This window comes from Notamacropus eugenii, chromosome 2 (assembly GCF_028372415.1).
Source record: "Notamacropus eugenii isolate mMacEug1 chromosome 2, mMacEug1.pri_v2, whole genome shotgun sequence".
Taxonomy (NCBI): Eukaryota; Metazoa; Chordata; class Mammalia; order Diprotodontia; family Macropodidae; genus Notamacropus; species Notamacropus eugenii.
The window spans coordinates 395,917,023-395,938,729 of NC_092873.1; the positions used below are offsets into that span (position 1 = coordinate 395,917,023).

The following is a 21,707-nucleotide window of genomic DNA, read 5'->3' on the forward strand; positions in this document are numbered from 1 at the left end:
GTGATTTTTGAGTGATCTGGGTAGGGTACCTACCATGGTGGGGCTTAATGCCATAGCATTATGAGTACTCTGGTTTAATTACTTTACAAGTTAAATAAGGTTTTGTGCACTAGTCTGGAAACCCTAACTACCCCTTTAGAACACTATTTCTAGGAGTAAATGCATTCAGAGTTCCAAACAACCTTCATACAAACTAACTTTTGGAAAACAACTGGTTTAGAAGCTAGAGATTGCTTGTATTTGTATCTGGCCTCATTTGACCTTTATTCACTTATAAGAACTGTGTTATCTTCCTCAGTATTGTTAGATTTTTGTTTTTCTCATGTGTGTGTGTGTGTGTGTGTGTGTGTGTATTTACATTGGTTGAAAAAGAAATTTAAACTAAATACTGAAAATAGCTGTCAGAATACTATGAAATATTAAAAAGTAATTCTCTTTGTATAACTCCCTCTTTCCCTTAGAGGTGGGGCTCCTCTCTTTCCTCTGTTTTGGAATTCTTGCTGATGTCAGTGAGGGGCAAATGCAGACTATTCAAGAGAGATCTGGGAGACCGATAAGAGATTGCCTGGCAGTTCCAGAGAGGAAAAATTGGTCCCAAGTGACTCCAATGCAGTTCTGTGAACTAATCAATCTTTAATGAGGTCACTGGGAACTTAGTCAATCCACCAAGTGAAAAGAACATTATTTTTTTAAATTCCCAAACTTTGATGCCCTTTTTATTTTCAAAGGTCAAAATGGCACCAAAATAAAGGGATTTGATTTTGTTAATGCTGTGATTAGAAAGTTCAGAAATTTTAAATAAGCTTGCTAGACAAAAGCAGAATTTCTAAGACATGTTGAGTAGATGAAATACTAGTGAAAAATTATAACTATGAGAAGTGAATAATGATCTGCATGAGGGAGGTTGTTTTTTTTTTTAAAGAACAGTTATTCCTTTTATTCTGAAACTTTCGTCTCATTTCTCTGATCTGTGGCTGAGATCAAGCAAATTTAATGTTAGGCTACCACCTTATCTGGAGACTTCATCTTTTCCCAGAAAAGGGATGTGGCCTTGTGATGGAAACAGCTGGGGCTTGGCTGAGTTCTGATGGTCACTTCTAGCCCTTTACTATATTAGACCCTCTTACAGGGTGGTGGGAACACAGATCCTTTGCATTGAAATGACAGAATAAATTTGGAGGTTGCACATAATTCTCAGCATCTAACTTGATCTATGTGTACCCAGCTTTTCTTAAGACATTTTCTTCTGTGTCAAGGGTTGCAGCTCATAGAAATAGTCCCTAGTAGCTGTTTTTTAGTACTAAATATTTGTTGGCTAAAGATAATAATCTTCATCAGATTCCCAGGATGAGTTATTGAGGTGTCTAGTTTGGACTTTGAATGGGGCTCTTATCCTAATCTAGCTCATCAACTGCTAAACATGTTAGGGTAGAAGAGAAGTGAGAGCAGAAGTTCTTGAAAAGACATTGTAGGAGGGGAGTGGTAGGGGAGAGATGGGAAAGAGTAAAAAAGTGAAGCATTGATAAGGTTTAAACATTTAATTAAAAATAAAAAAATTAAAAATATTTTTGCAAAAGGAATGTAAGAATTAAGATACAGATCTCTTCCTGAATTTTTGTTATTGTTGAGTTATTTCAATTATGTCTGACTCTTCATGACTACATTGGGGGTTTTCTTGGCAAAGATACTGTGGTGGTTTGCCATTTCCTTCTCCACCTCATTTTACAGATGAGGAAACTGAGGCAAACAGGGTTCGGGGACTTGTCCAGGGTTGCACAGCTAGTGTCTGAGGTCATATTTGAATTCAGGTCTTCCTGACTCTAGACCCAGCACTCTATCTACTGTGCCACTTAGCTGCCTTTGAGTTAGAAAATTTTATTTTTTAATTTAATAATTTCCTTCTTGATACTTTTCCAAATATATCATCTCCTATTTTATTTCCTATTCAGCAAGCCCTGAAACATTTTTTTACTCAAATGTCTATAACCTTTCATCATCATCACAGCTTCACTTACAATAGGTATTAGGGATCACAAGATCAAAGATTTTACAACAGATTTATAAAGAAATGTGGGATAAAAATTAGAACAGCAGTACTAACCAACACATCAACAATGTCTGACAGTATTCACAGCATTAAATATCCATAGCCCTTACCTTCCCCATCGTTTCATTGAAGGGGAATGTAAGTGCACTTTGTCATGAAATGACATATTTGTAAGTGTCCTATTTTATTTTCACAGGAAAATTTTAAGTTTGAAATGTTTGTTTCTGCTTGCAATGAGCTTTTTACAGATCATATAATAATGGTGTCTTTTATATCTCAAGAAGACACGCCCCATTGGCATACTATTGTTAGTAGAGTGTGGGACTTGAGGTATTTGTTTTCCTATGGGATGTGCGCTGATGACTCAGTGCCTCCCTTGTGACTAAGAGCATTTGCAAGATGGATGGCTAAATTAGGATTGTAATCTAGGACCATAGAATGGAGAGAAGTTAATTGACCTGCTTTGGGCCAGAACCTTAGGAACCTGCAATTTTCTTCAGCATTGTGTTCTAACCACCTAAGTTAATTTAATTTATTCATTCTGCTAAAGTTTCACTCTTGGTAGTACTTGGTGTCCTGGAGGTGGCCTGACAGGTCCAATCAAGCAGGAAGGTGCAGCCATGCTGACTATGTGGCTTTTTGCCTCGGACTCCCCTAGCTAAATTCAGAGAGACTCATTGCCAGAATGATGACTTTGACTACGTAATGAATTTTGTTTGTTTTTGACCATGAAGACTTACAAAAACTAAGGCACAATGGGTTAGAGCATTTGATAGAGTACCAACATCCATGAAAACATAGATGTACTGAACTAGTTATTAGTCTGCCCTGTGTTTTGGAATTTGAATATTACCAGCATTGCATTTGTATGTAATATTACGTTTTAAATGTATTCTACATACATGACCCCATTTCATCTTCACAAATGCCTGTGAGATAAGTACTATAGGTATTATCATCCCCTTTTTATAGATAAGGAAACCGAGACTCAGAGAGGTTAGTTGACTTGATCATTGTCACATGAGTGGCAAATAGGATTTTTCAGCTGTAAGGTATTTTAGAGATCACCTAGTGAATCACTTTCATTTTGAAGATGAGAAAAATGAGTTTTGGAGAAGATAAATGCTATGTCCGAGATCACACACATAGGAAGTAGCAGAAATAAAATTCAGATTCAGATCTTCAAACTCCAGATCGAACACTCTTTCTCCCATTCCATTTTTGCCTTTGTGGCTTCATAAATGCCAAGCTTATCTCTTCAACAAGATCATAAGCCCTTTAAGAGTGGATACAATGCCATATAGATGTTTTTTAGTCTCCCCATATACCTAGCACAAGACTGGGCACACAGTAGACACTAAATTCAATTCAGTTCTGCAAGCACATGCTATGTGCCAGGTGTCTTACTAGGAATTTTGGAATGTAAAGACAAAAGAATAAAATAGTCCCTGCCCTCAAGGAATTTATATTCTGTCTCTAGGAAGAGAGTGGAAAGGGGGAATGAATGGCATGTACAGAATTGATATGAAACGTTGTTTGATTGTGTCTGACTCTTCATGACCCAGTTTGGGTTTGTTTGTTTGGTTGGGTTTTTTTGGTAAGGATACTTGGAATGGTTTTGTCATTTCCTTCTTTAGCTCATTTTACAGATGAGGAAATTGAAGGCTAAGTGACTTGCCCAGGGTCACACAACTAAGAAGTATCTGAATCCAGATTTGAACTCAGGAAGATGATTCTTCCTGACTCCTGGCCTGGCCCTCTATCCATACATTTATTCACCTAGCTGAGCCTGATACAAAATACAAAATAAATACAAAGAACGCTGAACTTAGAGCCATGGGACATGAAACCTCCCTCAGTATCTGTGTGACACAGGCCAAATCATTTAACCTCTCTGAGCCTCAGTCTCCTTATCTGTAAAATGAAGGGGTTATACTAGATGATCCCATTAGCTCTAGATCTGTGATTCTATCATCCTAATTTCATGGTGATGGAGAGAGTCTACACTAATGACTTGAAGTGACTGGGCTAAATTCTCATAGATGTGGCCTATGAATCATGGTAGAAAGTTTCCAAGAGATACTACGTGTTTCATTGGCAAAGGCAAAAGATATGCTTTTATTTTTATTAGTGCTGTGTGTGTGTGTGTGTGTGTGTCTCTCTCTCTCTCTCTGTATGTCTCTGTGTCTTTCTGTGTCTCTCCGTCAGTTATGAACCTGTGGAATATTATCTCAGGTATCAGAAGTACCTAGCTGTTTAGCTTGTAAAGATCACTTTGATATTTCCATGAGTTCATGTTACATTTCAGTAGCACAACTTTGCAGTCTCATATATGAATACACTTAGGTTCAGTTACTTGGTAGTCATTTGACTCCATTTTTACAGGCAGCAAAGGAAACACCAAGGGATGAAATAACTTTCTTCATGTTGTGTGGTTTGTGGAGGGCAGGTGGAATTGAACTTAACTCCTAGATCAAAAGTCTTTAGATCACATCATCATCCACCATGAGCAAAATGTGTCTTCCAGGAACAACACTGTTTCCTCAGAATGACTCAGTGTTTGGGGGGGCAGCTTACCATAGCAGACTGAATACTGGACCCAAAAGTTGTTATTCGGTTGTTTTTCAGTTATGTTCAATGCTTAATGACTGCATTTGTGGTTTTCTTGGCAAAGATACTAGAGTGGTTTGTCATTTGCTTCTCCAGCTCATTTTACAGATGAGGAAACTGAGGCAAACAGGATTAAGTGACTTGCCCAGGGCTACACAGCTACTAAGTGAGGCTGAATTTTTAATCCAGTTCTTCCTGACCCCAGGCAAGGCACTTTATCCACTGTGCCCACCTACCTGTCCAAGTGAGGATGACTTGAGTTCAAATTCCACATCAGATAACTTGCTGACATTAGGCAAGTCCCTTAACCTTTCTGAGCCCTCATTTCCTCAGCAGCTAAATAAGGTTGGACTTTATAGTCTCTAAGGTCCTTTCTAGATATAAATCTATGATCCTATGATTCCTAATGCCTACTGGAAGTAAAGATTTGATGGTGATGAAAGGTCATGGATATTTGGGTTAAAAAAGATACTTCAGAGCACATGAGTTTCTGCTTATGATTCTTAAAAATAAAAAAAAAAATACCCTAGTATTTGCCAGATGACTCAGGGGAAGACAACTCAAAGGTATTTCCTTCTTGTTCCTGGTTCCCTTTTGCCACCTGTTTGTTTGTTTTCATTCAGCAGCCATTTGTGGAGCCCCTATTCTGTCTAGGACCCTGTCCTGGGTGCTTCCCTGAATCAGTGAATGACACTGGACAAGGAATAACTGTGCCTAGTTTCCCCCATTAAGCATGTCATGATAAAAATACTCATCTTCTATCATGCCTGGAATTTTCCTTTCTCTAGAATTTCCTCCCCCTCCTTATGCCCTTAATGCCCATACTTCCTTTGTCTGAAGAGTTCTTAAAATTCCACTTTCCCAGTGAAGCCTTCCTTAATAAGCTGACGGTCATATGGCAATGCAATGACCCCTTCCCTCTTACTGAACTCTGACATATGGCCCACATCCCCAACAAACAAAGCCCTTTTGTACTTTCAGCCCAGTGTAAAGCTCACACTCATCTTGTGGTCAGTGGGAGCCTGGGCCTCAGATGGCGGTTGCTTCCAAACTTAGAATGGTGGACTAGTCCAGGAGAAAAAAGGAAGGAATGGGAATGGACAGGGAGAGGAGGGAAGTATCAGGAAACCAGGCTCCTCTTCCTCTCTGGTTTAGTGACTTCGGGCAATTCATTTCACTCCAGGCCTTACTGTTTTCATCTGCAAAATGAGGGGGTTGGATTGAATGGGATCCAAGGTCTCTTCTGGCTTTGAAATTCTCAGCCTGTGGAATATGATTTTTATTGCACCAGGAAGACTGTAGTACATGTGGGTGTGCACATACAGCTAACTCTGATTCAGGGGCCAGTTAATCAGTCCTGGGTATTTTAGTTTTCTACCGGATACTTGGCTCATTAGCAGCACCACTAAAAGTCAGTTTTGCTGCTTGTTAATAGGATTGGGATTTTCTTTTTTTTTCTTTTAAGGATTCTTTTGGGGGAGGAGTAATGTTAAATAGCTATAACTCTAAATCTCTTTAGGCCTTTTGTCTATCATTATCAACTGTAATTTTAAATTAACCCTGTATAATATCTGATAATGATCAAACATCCTAAGGGCATTAGTGATTGCAAAACACTTAAGAACTTTGGGACTGATATTCATTCTTCCTAGATATAAGAATCTTTGGACCTCAGGCTTATCTCTAAAAACACATATTAATAAAATGGAAAAGGAGAGGGTCAGTCAACTGACAATGCATTTTGAAAAAATTAGAAAGCCAAAAAAATCTCCCCAGCTGCTATTGCCTTCATTAAAAAAAAATTACTTCGTGTTTCTTTTGTGTACACTTATTTATGTATGTGTTTGTCTACCCTGATGGAATAAGAGGTCTTTCAAGGCAAGGACTATTACATTTTTTTATTTTTTTATCCCCAGAACCTAGCACAGTGCCTGGCACATAGTAAGAATTTATTAAGTATTTGTTGCTTGATTGATTTTAATCAATTGGCTCTTCTATTTGCTATCTGTGGGATGTTGAGCAAGACACTTGAACCCTCTGGGCATCAGTTTTCTGCCATCTGTAAAATGAGAGGATTGCGTTCCATAACCTTTAAGCTTTCTTTTGGACCTAAATCTGTGGTCCTTTGCTCTTAAGTACAATGGTGGGTGGTGGAAATACAAACAAATATGAAATCATCCCTACTCATAAGGAATTTAAAGTCTATCCTGTGTTTGTAATACATGAAATAAGTGTAAAAGTGTCCAAGGCAAGGTGCTGTGGGAAATTTTAGAATAGAGAAGTTTATTTTCCTCCTGGTAAAGGGAGGGAAGGGATTTCAGGAAAGACCTCATAAAATAGGTATTTGAGTTGGACTTGGAAGGAAGGGAAAGATGTTAACAGATGGCAGTTAGGAGGAGTCCATTCTGATCTTGGAGATCTCTGTGACCAAAGCCTCAAACATGGGAGAGGGCAGGATGAGAAAGAATGGGGTGTATCCAGATGGACTGAAACACAGAGGGGAATAGAGAGGCAAACTGGAAGTTAATTGAGGAGAGCTTTGAATACTAGAGTCAGGAGTTAGTACTTTATTCAGCAGTAAAGGGGGAGTTGCTAAAGAAATTGACTAGAGTGAAATAGCAGATCATTATGAGGATTGCTCAGGCAGGATTACAGAAAATATATCGGAAGATCAGTTAAGAGGTTATTGCCATAGTCTGGCTGAGAAGAGATGAGGATTGAGGGTGCTTTGGGAGTAGAGAGGAGGAAGTTTACAAGGGAGAGATTGTAAAGGTAGAAATGACATTACTTGGCATTTGATTGGCTTTGTGGCTTAGGAGAATTCTTGCTCAGATATAGGTTGGACTAGATGGTCCCTCAGCACCCTTTTAGGTCTGTGATTCATGACAGAGAAAAGTTAATGATGATTCCAAGTTTCAGACCTGGGTTACTGGGAGGATGCCATTAATGGAAGGAGAGAAATAAGGGGAGAGTCAGGTTTGGGGAGGAAGATGGCACATTTTGTTGTGGTTGAGTTGTTTCAGTCATGTTTTACTCTTTGTGACCTTATTTGGGGTTTTCTGGGCAAAGATACTGGAGTGGTTTTCCATTTCCTTCTCCAGCTCATTTTACAGATGAGGAAACTGAGGCAAACCACTTGAAGTGACTTGCCTAGCCTCACACAGCTCGTAAGTGTCTGGAGATGGATTTGAACTCAGGAAGAAGAGTCCTCCTGACCCCAGGCAGTGAGATCTTGTAGATCTAACAGACATTTGGAGACATGGGACTGAAAGTGGGAGAAGATGGACACAGAGAAGTCATCTGCATTCAAGTGATAAAGGAATAGATTAGTTTACTAAGGGAGAGAGTGAAGAGAGGAGGGCATAGAACAGAGTTTTGGTGAGTATAACTTTAAGGGCAGAGAAGAAGTAAAGGAGGCAGCTAAGGGGAGATTAGAGAGTAAGAGGAAAAAGCCATGAGAATACAATGTCATGAAAGTCAAGGGAGAGAGGCTATCAAGAGGGGATGGTGATGATGATAGCTAACATTTATATAGTGTCTACTCTGTGCCAGGCACTGTGCTAAGCCCTTTACAATTAACATCTCATTTGATCCTCACAATGACCTTGGGAGGAAGGGGATATTACAGAGGTGAAAGCTGAGGCAGAAATTAAGTGACTTGCCCAGGGTCACACAGCTAGTAAGTATGTCAGACCAGATTTGAACTTGGGTCTCTCTGACTGCAGGCCTTGAATTATACCTATTGCACCACATAGGTGATCCAGGATGTTAAGTACCAAAGAGAGGTCCAGGAAGATAAAGTAGGAAAAATAAAAACAAATTAGATTTGACAATTAAGGGGTCATTAGTGACCCATTGGAGGGAGGTGAGCTAGTAAAATAGTAGGGACAGAATCCATACTAAAAAGGACAAAAGGATAAGGATTAGAACAGAGTTGGGGAACCTTCTAGGTCCTTAGGTATGGCCTTTTGACTGAGTCCAAATCTTATAAAACAAATCCTTTTATTAAGGGAATTTGTTCTCTGAAGTTTGGATTCAAAGAGCTGCATTTGAGGATGTAGAGGACCATATGTGGCCTTGAGGCCACAGGTTCCCCACCCCTGGATTGGACCTATGATTTTATTGGTATGAAGAACTCCCAGTAAGAAAACTTCTTCTAACAATACAGGTCAGCACCTTCCTTGTAATTTATAGTCTTAGAGAGTTTCCTGGAACACCAAGAACACCTAGAACCCAGGTTCAAACTCTGCCTACTTCAAAAACAGTAGCAGTGCTACCCTGAGCAATTCTCTTGACCTTTCTCAGTCTCAGTGTCCTCCTCTGTGATATAGAAATGATAATAGTACCTACTGAACAGAGTGGTTGTGAGGATCCAATGAGATAATATACGTAAAGGATTTTGCAAATGTTAAAGCGCCATGTTAATTTAATTAATAAAATTATTATTAGTATAGGTTTGCCATATACAAATGCAAGCTTAGCTTAAGAACCAGGCAGAGCTTGCATTTCTCTCTTAAAAACCCAATCTGCTTTAAGGTAACTGAAGTCAGGAGGATTTTTGTTATTTCAGAATGTGCTGTGAGGGCTGAAGAATGGGCCAACAGACAGTGAAATAAACACTGAAATAACAGCAGCCAGAAATTCCCACGTTAGGTTGGTGACCACTGTTGCACCCACTTAGGTCAGTAGAATTCTGAGATCAGCTCAACAGTAGAATTTGCCTCCACAGAAAGCACACAATAAATTTGGAATACTAAAATCAAAGAGAAGTTGGTAACCTAGAGTTCACCCAAAATTTTGCTTTTACAGTTTTCACTGTGTATAAAATGTTTAGCCTGAAATACTGAGAGGCATCTCCCAAAATTTGGGCCATTGTCTTTTTGGGCATACAAGCCTTGAGTTTCTTTCTCAGTGCCTCAGGACCTACGTTAAAAAAAAATGTATAGGAAATTCCAATTGATGCAATTAGTTTCTGCTGCTCTGAACCTACTCTTCACATTCATATGATGTCATTTTTCTCTGTCTTTGCAGGTGATTTTCAAAGCAAAATCAAAATACTCTCCAGAATTACTTAAATACCGGTAAGTACTTTTCTGAAGCTTCCCAACAGTCCAAGGTAAAATCAGTAATTTTTTTCTCTTGGTAAACATTTTTTAAAAATATTATTGACATCTTAGGGCAGCGAGGTGGTACAGTGAGTAGAGCAGAGTCAGAAGGACCTGAGTTCAAATATGGCCTCAGACACTTGACACACTTATTAGCTGTGTGACCTTGGGTAAGTCGCTTAACCCCAATTGCCTTGCCTACCTCTCCATAAAAAAAAAAAAAAAATATTATTGACATCTTTTGTTTTTATGTTATTTTTTAGTCCAAATATGTTCCTCCCACTCCCCTACTTGGTAAACTATTGGTATCACAAAGTACAAAAAAAAGGAAGAAAAAAGTTTAGAAAAATAACTACCACTAATAACTAGCATTTATAGAACACGAGGTTTGTAAAGTGCTTTACATGTATTATCTGGTCTGACCCTTACAATAATCCCGCTAAGTAGGTACTATTCATATCCTCCTTTTACAGATACAGAAACAAGCTGAGAGGGGTTAAGTGAATGACTTAAGGTCCTGAAAATACTAAGTATCTGAGATCAGATTTGAATTTAGGTCTGTTTTGATCCCAAGTTGAGCACTCTGTCCATTTTACCTCTGAGCTCCCTACAAAGAATGAGAGGCACATTTTCTCATCTCTATCAGGGTTAAGGTTGGCCATTGTGATTACACATCATTCAGTTGCATTTTTTTGTTATTCTGCATTTACTTTATATGTCTATAGTCTTCCAGGTTCTGCTTACTTTATTTGTATCAGTTCAAATAATTCTTCCTCTGTTGCTCTGTCTTTATCATATTCATTATTAATAAATGCGTATTGATTGATCTTATAATAATTTTCATCTGTGTGGTACACAGATGTATAAATCTCCTGACATGGAGTCAGGAAGACGAGTTCAAACCTGGTCTTAGACCTTTACTAGCTGTGTCACCCTGGGCAAATCACTTAACCCCTTTCTGCCTCAGTTTCCTTACCTGTAAAATGTTGATAATAATAGCACCTATTCTTATTGTAAGTTTTTACATAGGATAAAATGAGACATTTTTAAGGCATTTTGCAAGCCTTCAAATGATTTACGAATGCTAACTATTCTTGTTATTATCATATACCACAATGTTTCCATTCCCCAGCTGATAGACCTCTGTTTTGTTTCTAGTCTTGGTCAGATGAAACAATTCTGCTATAAATACTTTGATGTGTGGGGGGCGTTTCTTCCTATGTTTGACCTTTTAGCCTAGCAGTGAGATCTCTGGGTTAAAGAGTATAGAGAAAGCAATCACACATTAACTCTTATGTCTGCATTTCTGGTTAACCATTTATCAATCATATACTAATAATAGCTACCAGAAACAGTCCCCACCACATCAATGTTTGACCAAAACTATCAGTGTGCTCATCTCCCAGTAAAAGTCTGCTCGTTTACTTATTACTTATTTGGATTTTTGCAACAAGTATATTCTCCTAGGGGTACAAAGAACTAAAGAAACAGAGACCCCAGGTCTTTTCATAACCAGATGAGCAGGAGAATCATGAACTAAAGTAGGCAGGTGTTTCTGGCTAAGCATTATCTGTAAACCTGTCTGGGACATGCTTTTGGAAAGAGCTACAGAGTGAATTGAGCTCTAGCCCTGGAGCCAGAAGGACCTGTGTTTAAATCTGGCCTGAGACAATTGACACTTACTAGCTGTGTGATCTTGGGCAAGTCATTTAACCCCAATTGCCTTGCCTTCTCTCCCCCAAAAAGAGCTACAAAACCTGTGCACTGAAGATAGCATGTGAAAAATAGATTCTGGCTTACAAATACCACTCATAGTATCCGAGTGCTCTTTTCCTCTTTAACTCTTGGTGTATCTGGTGCTGGGGTTCTGGAAAAGTAGCCCCTCATATCTATAGTTTTCCTGGCCCCTCATCACTCTCCATTCAACTAGTCTTTCCTTTGTATCCCAGAATTCCACAACTTTGCTCTAGTTCTTAAAGTGGCATGCTTCCTGAGATCCTCACAACAAACCAAAAGATGAGGAAAATATAATTTTAAAAATAAGTATGTAAAGTGCTTTGCAAACCTTAAAACGGCTATATGACTATGACCTATTATGATTAATTATTATTTTACCCTTTGATTCATTTTAGCTGACTACATAGCAGTCTACTGGGCATTCATTCATTGATTTGTTAGGTATTTGTCAAACATCTGTGCTGTGCATAGTACCGTTCTGGTCACTTTGGAAGTAAACAAAGTGAATCAAGGAGACATTTTAGTCATTCTTCAATCAATTAACAAGCATTTATGGTCCACCTACTGTGTTCCAGAAACTATGCTATATGATAAGCATACGGAGACAAAAATGAAACAATCTCTGCCCTCAAGGAGCCTACATCCTTTTGAAGGCGACCACATGGACACATTGAAGTATGGGCAAAATAAATACAAGTATTTTGAGGGGAGTCACTGGTGGCTGGGGAGGAGCGGGGAAGGAATTCCACAAGATTTTATGTAGAAGGATGCATTTGAGCCAAGCTTACCCTTGTACATACAAGGAGAGTTTATCATTTCATTAATTGCTTTTGGTACCAGTGAAAGGGTAGTATGAGAACAGTTATTAAGCACTACCGTTGTGTAGTTTAATCAGTCAACAAGCATTAAGTGCTCACTATACGTGTCAAGCTTTGTGCTAAACCCTGGGGAGAAAAAGAAAGCTAAAAGCAAGCAAACGAACAAAAAACCCTCTCCTGCCCCCAAGGAGCTCGTATTCTAATGGAGGACACAGCATGCAAACAATTATGTACATACAAGATATGTTCGGTGGAAATGGAAGGTAATCTAGCAGAGAAGGCACTAGAGGAGGGACCTGGAAAGACAGTACTGAGGATGTAAACTGGATTTTCAAGGAATCCTCTGAAGGAAGAAGCAGAAGTGAGGATAGAGAGCATTCCAGGCATGCAAAAGCACACAGGTAGGAGATGCAGTGCCAGGTTAAAAGAGGAGCAAGTAGACCTGTTGGCATAGGACTGGGGCTCAGGAGATATTAAGGCTAAATAAACAGAATGGGAATCATCAGCAGAGAGATCATTGAATTCATGGAAACCAATGAGATTGCCAGATAAGACAATATAGAGAGAACAGAGGATAGGGCCTAGGAGAGAGCCTTGGGGTACATTCATGATTAGTGGGGATGGCCTGGATGAAGATCCAGCAAAAAGCAGAGAAGGAGCAGTCCTACAGTAGGAGGAGAACCAAATTAGAGCAGTGTCAGGGAAACCTAGAGAGGAGAGTGTCCAGAAGGGGGTGATTGTACAGGTCAAGAAGGATGAGGATGAGAAAAGACTATTAGGTTTGGCTTTGAAGAAGTCATAACCATGAATAGGCCACAGGGGTGGGAACTACACCTTAGATTTTATTGGCTTTGGGAACTTCCAGAAGAGCTAACTTCCTATGCAGGTACCTGTCTCTGCAATGTTTAATCTTACAGAGTGGGTGGTTAAATGTCTTGCCTAGGGTCATAGAGTTAGTATTTCTATGAGAGGGGGTTCTTGAATCCAAGTTTTCCTGACTGTAAGACTGGTTCTCATAAATTGTTATACAGTAATAAATAATGGGGCAGGTAGGTGGTGCAGTGGGTAGAGCGGGGTCCTGGATTCAAAAGGATCTGAGTTCAAATGTGACCTCAGACACTAGCTGTGTGATCCTGGGTGAGTCACTTAGCCCTGTTGGCTTCTGTTTCTCATCTGGGAAATGGCAAACCAGTCCAGTACCTTTGTCAAGAAAACCCCACGGGTTCATGGAGAGTTGGGCGTGAGTGAAATGACCCGACTGTAATAAATAATAGCTAATATTTATGTAATGCCTTAAGACTTGCAAGATACTTTATGTCGATGACCTCATTTGATCATCACCACAGTCTTGTAAAGTGGCTGGTATTATTCACCCCATTTTATAAATGAGGGCACTGAAACAGAGGCTGAAGATGCTACGTGAGGTGCTCAGGGTCACACAGCTCGTGGGTGTCTGAGGCCAGATTTGAACTCAGGAAGATGAGTCTTTCTGACTCCAAGTCTGACACTCTATCCACTGTGCTACCTAGCTGCCAGGCTTCCTTGTCATGTACCCACAATAACTTAGGTAGACCCTGCCACCTGTTTAGGGGGAGATGTAATCTAAGGAGTCAGAGTGAAAAAAACCACAGATTCAAGCAAAGAATGAGTAGTAGGGGAAAAGGAAAAGGAAAGAAAGGTTATTGCTGATAGCTAATTCATGGAAAATATTTGCTCTCTGGCATTAATTAGATTATGGCTGGGTAGTTGACTCTCCTGTAGTAATGGACTATGAAACAACAAGCCTGTCAACTGGGAAGACTTACTCTTGCTGTGGCCATGAGCACTGGAATAAAGGTTTTCCTTGAAGTTCAGGGTACGTTAGCTGTGCTAGACTAACCCAGTTGCAGGGAGGTCAGTCAACTGTCTTGTCTGTGGAAAAGCAAAATGGAGCTACATGTCCCAAATGAGAGGATTGACCCGAGCAAGGTGGGAAGTTTCTAGAAGCCAAGAGATTGGAGTAGAGTTGGGGTGGAGATTGAGGTGGGGTTGGGGTGGGGGAAGCTAGGCTTGTTATGATCCAGTAACATGGAGACCAAGTATGAGAACATCTGAGGAGCTATTCATGTTCATTCATATCCTTAATCTCATCCATTCAGCTCCCCTATCATTTCATTTAAACTAGGCACCAGGATGGATGTCTTGTCATGATTCACTCCTGGCCATGCTTTGATATGCTACCCTTGAAATAAATACAGTAGCTTATCCAGTTCAATCAGCATTCAATTTAAATGGAACAAATGCATTAGTCTGGAAGCTTTTGAAGCTCTCCAAGCTGGCCCTATAGCAATTTCTGTGTTCCTGAAAAGGTAATTTATGTACAGGCCAGCCAGCATATCCTCATTTTTCACTTAATTCCTTTTTTTTTTTTTTTTTTTTTTTTTTTTTATTATAAGTGCATCTGTTCAGAATGTTGGAGTCTGTGCCAATTTAATTAGGCTTTTCTCCTCTTAAATCTTTTCTTTCTAATCTCTTCAGTTTGGGGGGAGAAAAAAACATTCTTAGAGGCTATGAATGGGATTGCCTAACAGAGCTTTATTTCAGGTGTTTTCAACAATTTTTCAAATGTCTCTTTTTTCAGTAAAATCAAAAATATCTTAGACCAGGTTCTGTTTTTGCTTTATCTTTAGGAAAGGCATGTTATTCAGAGAGAAACGTAGCTTACCTGTTTAGAATTCATCCTTCCCTCATCAACCACAAAGTGAGACTCTGAGAGAGCTGCTTTTGATCTCTTTTTCTATAAGTAATTTGTATTTTCTTTCTAAAAAAAAAAGAGGGGGGGCTCATTTATCTATCTGTGGTGAGTCGTGACATCCTTCTCCATCTCTCTCAGCAAAATTGTTGAAGAGATAAGCTGATGTTCCCATTCTTAGAACTAAAATCAGGTTTTGTTTTATTTTGGTTTTTTCCCCTAAGAACCAGGGTTGCTGGCACTCAGAAGAAAATAAAAATATCCACACACAAATAAAAAATTGCATTTGGTAATAAACAAAAGGAATACCCCAAAGAGAGTCAATTTTGAAACCAAGTAAAGGAATCATAAATATCATTGTACTCTTTATGGCTTTACTGAAGATATACTAGCATATCCATACTGAGTTCCTTCAGGTAAGCTAGTTTCTAGATTGGGCAGCATTGGTCAAACCCAAGGGAATGTGTTGGCTCTGGATCCAAGTGACTCAACACAAACAAGGAAAGAAGGGCAATTACTGCTGTTAATAATTGATTGTCTGAAGTGTGCTTGTTCCATGTTACCTTGAAGATGGGAGGCTACTTTTTCTCTCAAGAATAAAGTACCCTTTAGCCATAAGAGGAGGGACTGGACCTGTTGGTATGGGGATCATCAAGGAAAGGCAACTTCCACTTCTCTAAAATTCATAGTCTTAGAGAGTTTCCTAGAACACTTAGAAGTTAAGTGACTTGCCCAGGGTCACATAACCAATATTTGTCAGAGGAAGGACTTGATCTTCTTGACTTTCAGGACAACTCTCTGTCTATCCACTATTTCACATTGCTTCTCACACCTTTTAACTACGTATCTTTATTTTAAAATTCTTATTGCCATGTTTTGTTTTTACATCACCTTCATTTCTAAATATATCCCTTCCTCCTCTGCTTCCCAGGTAGCACCCAAAGCAAAGAATGAAAAAAAAGAAAGTGAATAAAAGCACTTCACCAAGACTCATTAGCAAGTCAACCATCTGACAATGCATTGTTTTATGTGCAGTTTTCTATTTTTTCAAAATGGTGGTATCAGAGAGGGGATGTGTGTGTGTGTGTGTGTCTGTGTGTGTAGTGAGTTCCTGAAAGAAAGAGGTAAAAGGAGGGATGGTTTATATAAGTGACCTAAGAACTGTCCACAAAGTATGGACATTGGACTGTGGTCACAAGTACAGAGGAATCTCAGAATCTGAGTTGGAAGGGACCTCAGAAGTCACTGAATTCAAGCTGCATGAATAGAAACCCACCTCATTTATCCCCAGACAAGTGGTCAGTCATCCAGCTTCTTCCTGAAGGCCTCCACTGAGGGGTGACCAGCTGCCCCCTAAGGTAGCCCATTCTAATTTTGAACAGCTCTATTAGGAATCTTCCCCTTGCACCACTGAAATCTGGCCCTCCGCAACATCTACGCAGTAATGCTAGATGGTCTTCCATGTAACTAAAATAACTATCATGTCTACCCACTCCCCTCTCCCCCAAGGCACTATATTCTTCTAAATATTTCCAGTTGCTTTAGCTGATCTTTGTAAGGCCTAGCCTTGAATCCCTTCACTGTTCTGGTTGCATTCTTCTGGATATGGTCCAGCTGATCCTTCCTAAGCTGTGGTGCCTCAGACAGAACATAGCATTCCAGTTGTAGTCTGACCAGTCAGCGTACAATGGCATTACTAGCTAACTCATTCTAGACAATATACCTCTGTTAATACAGATTGCATTTGTCTTCTTGGGCGCCATGTCACATACTGATGGCCCATTCAGGTTGCAGCCAGAATCTTTTTCACTTATTTAGCCACACAGCCCTGATCCTTTTCCTGTGAAGAAGATTCTTTAAAACCCTGACATCTCCAGGGTTCCAAATTTCAATTTCTTCCCATTTTCATCTTATTATAGTGACATAGGAGCTAATATCTTCTCTGTGGTAGACAGTCTACGTCTGGAAACCCTAATCCCCATTCACTTTATGGGATCGTTAAATAGATATGTTTAACTTTACAACCTATACCTAGGAATGTTATGGCTTAACATACTAAAACCAAGGAGCAGGTTTTGAAAGAGCTATTCCCAGAGTGCTACAGAGGTAGAAAGACGGAGAGAGAGAGAGAGAGAGAGAGAGAGAGAGAGAGAAAGGGAGGGAGGGAGGGAGGGAAAGATGTACACACACGTACACACATGATTATATTTATATATATAACATACATATAATATATACGTTATATATTGTATATGTATATACTATATAGAACACATGTATACAATATATTATATACTGTATATATAACACAACACACATGTTTGTATATATACATATGTATACATATATGTACGCGTATATGCATAAGTATACATGTGTGTATTTTTTTTTAAGATTTTGGAAACACTTTTATTACTGTTGTCCTTCTGAGAAGTCAGTAATTGAGGCTTAGACCTGACTTGCCCCAAAGCACACAGTTGTCAAGGAAACAAAGACAGAATTCAAGCCCTGTTCTGCAGAGTCCATGTCCCAGCCTCTTTCCCCTATGCCTTAATTGACAACTCTATGAAATATGAAATTGTGATCCTATTCCCAGAGATATTACAGCTCCTTTTTATTCCTGTGCTGTCACTCTGGCTCTGACTTCATTTTGTCTCCCAACTATGGCTAAACCTATTTCAACACTATACTCAATTTCCACCCTTGAATCTCTCACCCCTATGATCTTTATTGTTCCTATCTTACTAAATAAACCTCAGCCCTGGAAAACTAGTTATCTGCCTTTTCTGCTTCTACTCCCAAGTCAACAAACACTGCTAGAGAAATTCAGGAGATCATGTTGATGGGATGCTTGAGAACTTATTGTCTTCCCTCATTTGATGCCACTACTGTAAACCAATCCTTTTCTGCTCCTATTATCAACTCTCCTTCACATTTTTCTACAGCAGCTGGTTCAGACTGTTTCTACTTTCCTTACATGCCCAACTTCATTTCCTTCCCCGTTACTCTTGGGAAATAACCTGTCTTCTACTTAACTAAAAAAGATACAAGTCTTCCAATCTAAGATTCTTCCTTCCTTTGTGCATTGTAACGTCTTTGTCTTGGCCAGATTTCCTTCCTTCTTGTCTCACTGGAAGAGATAACCTCCCTGATTTCCACTTGTCACCCAGATTCCATCTCCAAGCTCTTACTCCAATTTTCCTCTCTTTCTCTTCATCTTCAATCTTTTTCTCCCTGTTGTTTTGCCTCCCTCTCCCTATAAACATACTCTAGTCTCCTATGTATGGGGGTTGGGAGTGGGGAGTGAGGTGGAGTTAGAAAAAGGTAAAAGAGGAAAAAAATAAAAAAGTCAAAAATGCAAAGCAGAGAACAAAAGAAAACCTAGAAGGAGGCACTGAAATGCTGGGTTGCTTTGAAAACAACATGTAGGATTTATTACATAGGTTTTCATGAAATGGAAATTTACTGTTTTGTGTTGAATCATCTCATGTTCTGCCATGTACAGGGAAATGGGTTTTTTTCTTTTTTCATTTTGTAAGTTTAAAATGAATAAAAATTCTTCTTTAAAAATATAAAACAAAAAGAAAAAGGGAAGGGACAGAGTTGTAAAATTCTTTAAACTTTTCCCTTTGAGCCTGTTACCACCTTAAACTATGACAGCCAAAATTGTCCACACTCTCTGTCACTCTCTACCCACCACAGTGAAACTCTTTATTTCCATCAATTCACTGAAATCCTTCTCTCAAAGGTCCCCAGTGACCAAATCTAGTGACCCTTTTCAGTCTTTATCTGGCTTGACTTCCCTGAAGCATCTGATGCTGCTGGTCCTTTGCTTCTTATACTTTGTCCTCCCTTGACTACTGAGACACTGGACTGCCCTGGTTTTCCTTTGACCTTCTGGGTGCCCCTTCACTAGCTTATTTTGCTCCTTCTCCCACTTGAGTAAGAGCATCCCCTGAGACCATTGCCTTTACCTTTTCTCCCTCTGCATTCCCTTTCTTGGGGATCTCATCCTCTCCCACAGTTTGTTTTCTCCTCTGCAATGGTAAGTTGAAGAACTGGATCTCTCAGGGTTCCAAACTTGGATTTTTAAAATTTTCTTATTTTTTTTATTATGAACTTAACAGTCATAAACATGAACATTTCAGCTTACAGAGAAGAATGAAAAAGAGGATTATGTAAGAAAATAAGAATAAGAAAACCTCTGTTACATACAGTTTTTTAAGGTTAATATTAAAGTCACTATGGAAGTCACAAAACCACTTTGTTTATGTCCTCTTCCAAACTTTGTTTTTGTTTCTTCTGCCTATTTCCTAGACCTATTTTCAACTGCCTTCTTAACCTCTCTCTATGAATGTCCTGTTATCACCTCCAAATGAGCATGTCCAAAATCAAACTTAATCTTCTTTCTTCCAAATCAGATTTTCTTTATAACTTCCTTTCTCTTTTAATGACTTGTCCCACTCATATAGTCTGGAAACATACTCCATCTTTGATTCCTCCCACTCCTTTACCTCCTCAGTATCCAATGAGGATGAACACAGCATCAAGGTCAACCTCTGTACTGATGGTAAGTTCTTCAATTTGAAAAGGTTACAAGCCAAGACCAAAGTGGAGAGAGAGTTGGTGCATGATGCATGGTGCAGATGATTGTGCACTCAATGCAGCCTCTGAAGCTGAGATGTAACAAAGTATGGATCAATTCTCTGCTGCCTGTGCTACTTCTGGACTAATAATTGACACCAAGAAAACAGAGGTGCTCCATCAGTCACCACCACACCATCCATACGTGGAACCATCAGTTACAACAAATGGAGAAATTTTGAATGCTGTGGATAAGTTCACTTACCTTGGTAGTATACTTTCCAGGGATGTACACATTGACAATGAGATTGATGCACACATTGCCAGAGTTAGCTCAGTGATTGGGAGGCTTCAAAGAAAAGCTGAGAGAGAAAGAGGTATTAGACTGACTACCAAACTGAAGGCCTACAGAGCCATTGTGCTGACCTCATTATTGTATGCCTGTGAAACATGGACAGTCTACCAGCACCATGCCAGGAAACCGAATCACTTCCATTTGAACTGTCTTAGGAAGATTCTGAGGATCACCTGGCAGGATAAGGTACCAGACACTGAAATCCTTACTTGAGCTGAACTGCCAAGCATTGAAACTATGCTTCACAAAGCGCAGCTTTGATGTGCTGGCCACGTTGTTCAAATGCAAAATGTACACTTGCCAAAAAGACTATTTTATGGAGAACTCACATGGGGCAGGCGATCACATGGTGGTCAGAAGATGTGATACAAGGACACTCTCTTAAGAACTTTTGATTTGATTGTGGGACATGGGAGACATTGGCATAGGACAGCATGGCGTGCCCACATCAGGAAGGGTGCTGTGCTCTATGAGCAAAGCAGAATTGAGACAGCATGAAGTAAACGTGGGATGCCCACATTTGGAATATCCACCCTAAATGTTCACACAGACTATCTGTGCCCAACCTGTGGTAGAGCATTCCGAGCTCATATTGATCTGATCAGCCACAGTTGGACACACTGAAACTTCACTTTATCATGATGATGTCATTTTGGTCTTCTTTGAGAGCTAAGGACAACAACCAAACAACCATCTAATAAGTTGCCAAATCCTATGAGTTTTAGCTCATTGATCTTCTCCTTTCTTCTCCTAGTTCAGGCTCTCATTACTTCTGACATGGATTATTACTGTAGCATCCTAATGGCCTGCAGACTCTCCTTGGTCCAATTCTACATAGGAATTCTGGTACCTAGAGCAACTATAGTGGATGGCTAAATAGGAAGGAATCCTTGGGGAAGGACAAGAAGGCTATTGTTGGAAGAGAGGACAAGGTAGGGCTAAGTAAGGAGGAACACAACTGAAGTTAATAAATCCTTTAGAGAAGTTCTCAATCTGGGGACCTCTGATCTTCAAGGATTCATGAATTATTTTCACTAACCTCTGAATGTAGCACTGACTTCAATAATGAATGTCATGGTCTTTTTTAGGCATGCTTTTTGACTTTTGCTTTGAGGAAAATCCCAAATTGACCAGATTTTAGGGCTGAACAGCCGTTTTTCCCAGTTTCATCTCTCATCCCACAGTGTAACTCATTTGCATTGCAAGCAGGATGACTGGAAGTGTTGGCAAACCTTGGGAAGTGGTGTTTATTGCTAACCAGACATGCTGTAGCTAGCTCCTAGCTCATGCTCATTTAATTGATTTTTAAACAGCACTCATGATGAGACTTATCCTTAAAGAATAAAAAGCCCAGATTATTCTATTTCCAAAGGCCAGTTTGGGTTACAATGGGCTCCATAAAAGCATTTGTGCAGGCAGTGAGCTAGCTTTTTGTATTGAGACAATGAGATTGATTCATAAGCTCAACCCATGGTTTCTGGATGTTTCCAGCTTGCATTCTTTACTAAAGTGTACTGTGTCACTAAAACACATTAAGAAATAGTGCTTTCAGTACACGGACTTTCAACAGGTCCCCAAAAGCATTGTAGTACTACTACTCGATGGACATGGGTATCTCTGGACATCAGTGTATATGTTTCAGTTGTGTTAGATTATTCATCCACCATCCCTGATATCATTCAGAGTCTGCTTCATAAGAGGCACTTAATAAATTATTGTT

The 21,707-nt window shown here is 39.5% G+C and overlaps 1 protein-coding gene across 2 annotated transcripts in view; it reads left to right on the top strand.

Moving 5' to 3' along the window:
- Positions 1 to 21,707, top strand: part of GPR137B (G protein-coupled receptor 137B) — a 147,152-nt gene that overhangs the window by 46,177 nt on the left and 79,268 nt on the right. For both annotated transcript variants that reach the window (XM_072647549.1, XM_072647548.1), the window contains exon 2: positions 9,689 to 9,738. In XM_072647549.1, the coding sequence (XP_072503650.1) occupies positions 9,689 to 9,738 (50 nt within the window). The remainder of the gene's footprint in view (positions 1 to 9,688; positions 9,739 to 21,707) is intronic.